Consider the following 7,043-nt stretch of genomic DNA (forward strand, 5'->3'; position numbering starts at 1 on the left):
TTTCCTTGGTCTCAATCTGCACTGACATGACAGAACTGAGCTGGTTAGAGCAGATATCATATGCTTCATGTTTTTTAGTGCACCCAACTTCTCCATGATAAATATTGATTTATTACAATATACAAGTGCGGAATAATTTTTTTCTTTACCCCTTTTTCTCCCTCAACGAAGGTTGAAAGTCATGCGTCCTCCGATACACAGCACGCATCCAACCCGGAAGCCAGCCACACCAATGTGTTGGAGGAAACACCGTGCCCCTGGCAACCTTGGTTCGCGTGCACTGTGCCCGGCCCGCCACAGGAGTCGCTGGTGCGCGATGAGACAAGGACATGCCTACCGGCCAAGCCCTCCCTAACCCGGACGACGCTAGGCCAATTGTGCGTTGCCCCACGGACCTCCCGGTCGCAGCCGGTTACGACAGAGTCTGGGCGCGAACCAAGAGTCTGATGGTACAGCGCCCTTAACCACTGCGCCACCCGGGAGGCTAGCGGAATCATTTCTGCAGCATAAGCAAGACATTTCCCCCCAATGCAATCCTCATAACCCATAATTTGTTTACTCATAGACCTAGATCCTTGTCCCTTCTCTTTTTAATAACATATGTAGTCAATTACACAGTACTTTTAATGGGCTGCTGATCCAGTTAAGTCCATAATGTAATAGAGTAGAACCTCCACAACGTTATGGGTACCTTTGACCACTTGTCAGTCCTCTGTGGATCCTTATAATTGGTTAGAGCATCGGAGTATGCAGGAGCTACGTCCCCTTCTCTGATCTGAAAGGACTGGATAATGTGTGACCCACAGCTAAAAACAACGTCCACACAGGTGTCAAACTGATTTCATCCAACATTCCCTCTCGACTCACACGACAACAATGTAGTTAGCAATTTCGCCATTAACTATCATCCGTTTGGTGGTTAGCCAGCTAGCTACTTTTCCAATGCTCAGAGTAGGTAACAAAAACAACCTTTTATCTAGTCCTTTCAGATTCCCCAGTGGTCTCAAACATTGACACATCTCCCTCCCTCTGGTTCCTCTTGGTCAGTGGGTCTTGTTGGTCAATATTGCTGCTGTGTGGTTGGGTGCGAGTGTAGGAACTGGTGTGAGAGTCGCTGTCTGGAAGAAATACATCTGAAAGATAGCATAGAGGGACAGAGGAGACAGGTATAAAGGGTTAGAAACTTAACGAAGAACTATGAGGTTTATAGCTAACCATAGACTGAAGTAGGGTGTTGGAGATGAGACATGAAACATTTCCCCTGAGGCTCATACAGCTGAGACATTCACGTTTAGATTATGATTAGGGCCTGGTTCAAACATTTTTTGGGATAAGTGAAATGAGGACTACTTTCTATATTCATGTCAGACCATGATCACTGACATTCTTCAAAATATTTGAACAGGGCCTAGGAGGATGGGGCTAGGTAACTATTACCCATAGCACTTTTATAGTGGGCTCTTACCTTGCAGCCAATTGATAGCAGTGCATGGAGAACGACGATTGTTGCCACCGTGGCAAAAGCAGTCACCTTGGTGTCATCGCGAACGACAGGCCAGAAGGTGAGCACCAGGACCGACCCAGAGATCACCATGGCGACCAGGATGAGGAGCCATCGGAGCCATTCGAATGGTAAGATCCACAACACCTGAGGGGGAGGTGATTGGTTTGTTACTTGTGAATAAAATGTTCAGATTGGGTCCCAATCAGATAGAAATATACTAAAGGAAAGGGTCATATTCACCATCTGAACTTAATTTTCCATTGCAAAACATTTAGCTAGGGGATGAATATGTTTTGCTAGCTGACTCACTGAGGTGGGGATGTAGATGAAGAGGGAGTAGCCGTAGACACACACTGTCTCCAGGAAGGAGTAACCACTCTGCTGCCTCTCCTCCCTCTGCCTCCAGGTCAGGAAAACCCATACACCCAGGGGCACCAGCCAGGCATACAGGAAGATCACTACTGCAGCTATCGTCACTGAGGGAGTGAGAAAAATAAATCAACACTGCTATCGCATGTAATATAACTGGATAAGAGCGTCTGCTAAATGACTTAAATGTAAATGTAAAAAGGCCTCTGTGCTGAAACATAAAAAGAAAAGTCAACAATCCCCTTTATGTTTACATAGAAAATCTCACATGAAACCATTGATAAGGAGCCACGCTGTAACCCCCAGGTACCATACCTCTGTGGAACTGGGGTCTGTAGTGGTAATGGGGGCTCCCCAGAGAGTTCAGGAAGGTGGACAGGTTTCCACTGATGGCCAGAGAGAACACCAGCGTCACGCAGATCCAGAAGGGACCTGGACATACGGGGAACCAGGAGGTAAGGTTAGTCTGGGTAGAGGTGGTTCACATTACAACCTAAGATATGCAGAGTTTGGCAAACTGTCTTCCAGTTTTACAGCAATAAAAGTTAACATTCTATGGTCCATTCTAATTCAGATCTAACTATCTAGGAACAATTTTATCAAAGCTATAGTGGTGATTTGTGTCCCATTACCATACAAATCTGGACTCGACTGGAGGGTGTGTTTGATGAAGTTCCGCCCTGGTAAAGGCATCACCGATCCCTTGACCCTGTCCAGCACCTGCATCCCATGACAGGAAGTCAGTCAACCAATTGACATTGTACAGCAACTAACACCACTACATTCAGTTTCTATATGGGAGATGTGAAACAGCAACATATAGGCCAGCCTCAGGAGTGCAGATTAAACTGTTATTTCAAGCATATTGTACCTGCATTGTATCCACATTGAAGAACGACTGGTAGTACTCAAAGGTCCAGAAACCGCTAGTTTGTTTCTCCCCTCTTAGGAGCTGTAAACAGGAATGTCAATCAGTTATCCACATATTGCTTGGTTTTTGGCTGTTCGTGCAAACGTCATTAAAGGCAAAATTTCAGATTATTAATGTAGCGATGTGATTGGACTCATCATCCTGACCTCTGAACTCTCCTCCTGTCCCTCATCATCGGACATGTCCAGTTTGATGTCCCCAGTGGCACCGGCCGGGGCCGTACTGCTGGAGCCAGACATACTGAGGGTGGAGGCCCCAGGGTCTGCTAACAATAGGTCAGTGGCCTCCTCAAACTCTAGAGGAGAGGAAGACAGGAGGTTAGAGTGAGGGAATGAGAGGCGGCGCGGGACAGTGGCAGTGAGAGATGTAGAGACAAGGAGAGAGGGGAAGAGGAGGTGAAAGGGGATAAACAGAGAGGAGGATGGGAGCCACTCCATGAGCCTCACCTTGGAACTTCAGATCATCTGGACTCGCCATGGTAACTCTGGAAAGATGACCACCACATGCAAAACCTGGAAGGAGATGAGAAAATGTACTCTTAACTGTTGAGTCTGACGTATGGCAACGGTCTGTGTTCTTCTCCCAGATAGGGTAGCCTGCTAGCTTTTGCTACATATGGACAAGATGTTCTCTTTGTTGGCTGTCTTCTAAAGCATACGTAACAACATGTGTAGGCATGCGACATCGAATATGCAGGTGCAATTTTTTAATCTGACAAATGACAGATTGTGTTGATCTGTTTGGCAGGCTAGCAGTCTGTGTGTCATGTTCATGCCTATAGTTTACTGTAACTCTAGCTAGATAGCTTCAGATTTATAGTTATACGTTGGCCGTCGTGATCCGAGACTTACCTGTTTGTCGCAGGAGGTTCTGTTGTGTTGTATCCGCAATGCGAGCCAGTCAGCTATGTTAGCAGTGCTGACACGACCACCTCGCTAAGCCTGACAGCTGTCGAGCTAGCACTGTTTTCTCGCTTTATATCTCAATATCAACTCACCTAACAGCAGCAGCACATAGTTAAATATTTTTTTTAAATGTGTACTGCGTTGGATGTCTGAATAAACTAGCTAGCTAATGGTGTTAATTTCAACTATGGTGCACTAAATTCACATTATCGTTCGCCTGTTCCACGTCACCTTATGTACACAACGGATCCTGTGTTGGCTCAAGACGGATCATCATGTTCACGTGACCAGGTACAGACGGAAGATAATGCGGTGAGCCAAATGTGAGTGTTTTCTTTGTAATATGGGCGTTATCCGAATGTAAAAAATAAAAACATTTGTACTTACATTATATTTATTACTTTATACATTTACATTTAAGTCATTTTAGCAGACGCTCTTATCCAGAGCGACTTACAAATTGGTGCATTCACCTCATGACATCCATAATGATATTACAGGGATTTAATGGCATTCTTTTTAAGCAGAACTGGATATTGGATATTTGTTTATTTACGGGAAAAATAATAATACAACTTTTCACTGACATGCCATTTTGTCTCAATAAATTCAATTTTTTTCACATTGGAAATTAATGTATTTCCCGACCCGCTGTGTTTTTCCGATCCGAGCCAGTCCGAATGTGAACTTCCGGAACGATCGGCTTCTGTCTGACGAACATGGCTGCCTCGTGGGTGCTCAGGAGATGGTGCTCCACCTCTGTAGCAGGAGCAGCACCCGCCAATGGCACCCGATGGGAGAGGTTGAAAAATAGCAAATTGGGTAAGAAATCGACCTATCTCTTGGTTGCTGTGTTAGCCCACCACGCCTTAACGAACCTGAACGAACTCATGATCTTTCTTGCTTAACGGTCTTGCCAAAGTCATTCATGAGGTAATCAGATTATGTGACATTACCTTCAAACAAACTGTATCACGTTGTGGCTTTTACACAAGTTAGATTTGAAAATGTACTTCATACACGTCTATGTAAAGGCATTGTTAGCTGTTGATCCTTTACAGTTGCCCCTGCTTGCAATCACAGGGTGGAGGAAGGCACGTGACTGAAGTTATTGCTGTGACCTCTGAGACAATCCCTGTCAGTTTGGAGATGCAATGCAATACAATACAGTGTTGGCACACAAAACATTATAATTGTGTGCATGCCTCACTACCATGTCTAGGGATATGGTGTCAGTCTGTTTTGCCTTTGTTTTAGTAAACCATCTATCTTATCTCGTGTGAATGCTGTCTGTCTTTTTCTCACAATTCTCTCCCCTCTCAATCAGGTGTGTGGTTTAGCGGCATGTCCAGAGACTACAAGGAGGCGTGTCGTGAGATTGTGGTGGGCGCGTGGGAGAGGCCAATCAAAGCTTCCATCTACCTGAGCCTTCTGGGTGGAGCTGGCACCTGCATCTACACAAACCCCGACGACGCCTCCTTCGAGACCACCGTCCTGGATACAGCCAATCAGCTCGGGCTCCTGACGCCGTGGATACGCAGTGGAACATCAGATGGGCACGTGCAGAAGCTGGCGAAGCTTCATAACGAGGGAAGGTTACGTCACCTCAGCCTGGGAGTGGTCTCACTCACCTACTTCGCCGATTACAACCCGGACGCCAGTCTTTACGAGGCCCAGTGCTCCAACCTCTCTATCCCCTGGAGGGAGCTCCACACGCGGGTACTGGACGTTGGTTTCGCAGGTCGCTGGTGGATCCTGGACCATAAGATGAAGGACTATGATGTGAACGACGAAGAGTTCAAGCAGCTGCCGCCTGCTATGGCCGCCACAGTGCCCCCTGGTGTCCAGGGGGTGGAGAATAATGAGAGGCTGCACAAAGAGTCATGGATGCCTCTGAAGACGGAGGAGAATGAGGAGAAGGAAAAGGTATCGGCAGCCGTAGGGGAGGAGGGGGGCATTGTAGAACAGATAAAGATGGATAGTTTAGATCTTGTAGAAACAATAAAAATAAAGACAGGCATTGTAGCTCAACCACAGGAGATAGCTGACCCAGAACCACAGGAGCTACCTGACCCAGAACCACAGGAGCTGATGCTGACAGAGACTGAGACACAGGAGTAGCAGACACAAGCTCAAGCAAAGGCCTAATGGACTCACACATAATGAGATGGCTGAACAATAATCTCTGAAAGGACATACTTATTGGACGTTGACAAGATGGTATGTGTGTATCAGAGTACCTTCTGCACTGTTTAACATGTTATATAGCGCCCAAGCCTATTAACACTCTGGACTATAGCCACACATGACATGATGTTAAATAGATTACTGTTAACAGTTTATTAATGATACTTATTTGGTATATAGTGCTCTATACTGAAATATGATAATTCATGGCATGGTCAGCAACATGTTAAAGAGATTCTCTAAACAGCCACTACAAAACTTGATATTCTCTGGCCCTTTTGAATTCGTTTTAGCCAGTAGTTCTGAAAGTAGCGCTCACGAGCTAAAAGTGGTCCCCGGAAATGGTGTACTACGTCACATGTGCACCATGTCATTGCTCTCGTTCTGCTGTGTGCATCTTGTTAGCTGTCACTAAAATAGTGAGGGGCTGAAGCTCATTAGCTCGAACTAGTGAGGGGCTGGCCCATGTGGGGGAAACAGTAGGAAAATGGCGAAGCACAGCTTCCAGGAAAACAGTTGCTTTCAAACTAGGGATTTCATGGTTAATTGAGGTGAAACAGTAATTCTGCTCATAGATTATGCCTGTATGAACTACACATTGACACATCCAGCCCAAAGCAGTAGGTTTAAAAAATACTTAGAAGTCGCCAAAGTTCCGGAGCACGTCTTTAACGATACAATAAACCTCCTCTAAATGGTCTGGATTAATTAATTATTGTCAAATTAAAGTACTATTGTAAGAATTTGAGTTTTGTGATGATCATTTACTCTGAATACCTCCCCATGATTTGATCTTAGACAAAGCAGAGGCACTATCCAGGGAATAATATACCAAGATTTTACATTTAAGTGGAACATGTAGCAATTTTTGATTCCTCCAGTCCAGACTGTTTTTTAATACTTTCCTCCTCAGGACTAATATCACAGTAGCATTAATTCTCAGTGTGTGACTTCTTCCATAAGAAGTGAGTGTTTGTCTCCCTGAGGTAAGTCTATCAGTATTTTTGCCGCCGCCTCTTCCTGGGATTATAGAAGCTGTGTATTGCTGTGCTGCCCTTCAGGCAGATAGAATGGGCATCCTTTCTTCCTAACGTTTGAGAGTAATTATTCCGTTAATCGTATTGCCTTTGACCAACCTCCCTTATCA

General features: G+C 45.3%; 2 protein-coding genes across 2 annotated transcripts; one reads left to right on the top strand and one right to left on the bottom strand.

The window, feature by feature from the left end:
• Window positions 1–296: 296 nt before the first annotated feature.
• On the bottom strand, window positions 297–3,970 carry LOC123998686 (protein YIPF1-like). Its single transcript, XM_046303782.1, has 9 exons — window positions 3,656–3,970; window positions 3,251–3,316; window positions 2,951–3,099; window positions 2,745–2,825; window positions 2,506–2,593; window positions 2,189–2,305; window positions 1,814–1,980; window positions 1,466–1,648; window positions 297–1,133 (listed from the first exon to the last, which is right to left on the bottom strand). The coding sequence occupies exons 2-9, from the start codon at window positions 3,279–3,281 to the stop codon at window positions 1,044–1,046; spliced, it is 906 nt and encodes a 301-aa protein (XP_046159738.1). The 5' UTR covers window positions 3,282–3,316; window positions 3,656–3,970; the 3' UTR covers window positions 297–1,043.
• Window positions 3,735–6,639, top strand: LOC123998687 (mitochondrial import inner membrane translocase subunit Tim29-like). Its single transcript, XM_046303783.1, has 3 exons — window positions 3,735–4,032; window positions 4,385–4,531; window positions 5,037–6,639. The coding sequence occupies exons 2-3, from the start codon at window positions 4,429–4,431 to the stop codon at window positions 5,828–5,830; spliced, it is 897 nt and encodes a 298-aa protein (XP_046159739.1). The 5' UTR covers window positions 3,735–4,032; window positions 4,385–4,428; the 3' UTR covers window positions 5,831–6,639.
• The last annotated feature ends 404 nt before the right edge of the window (window positions 6,640–7,043 follow it).

The sequence above is a fragment of the Oncorhynchus gorbuscha genome, linkage group LG16, assembly GCF_021184085.1.
Source record: "Oncorhynchus gorbuscha isolate QuinsamMale2020 ecotype Even-year linkage group LG16, OgorEven_v1.0, whole genome shotgun sequence".
In the NCBI taxonomy this organism is placed as follows: Eukaryota; Metazoa; Chordata; class Actinopteri; order Salmoniformes; family Salmonidae; genus Oncorhynchus; species Oncorhynchus gorbuscha.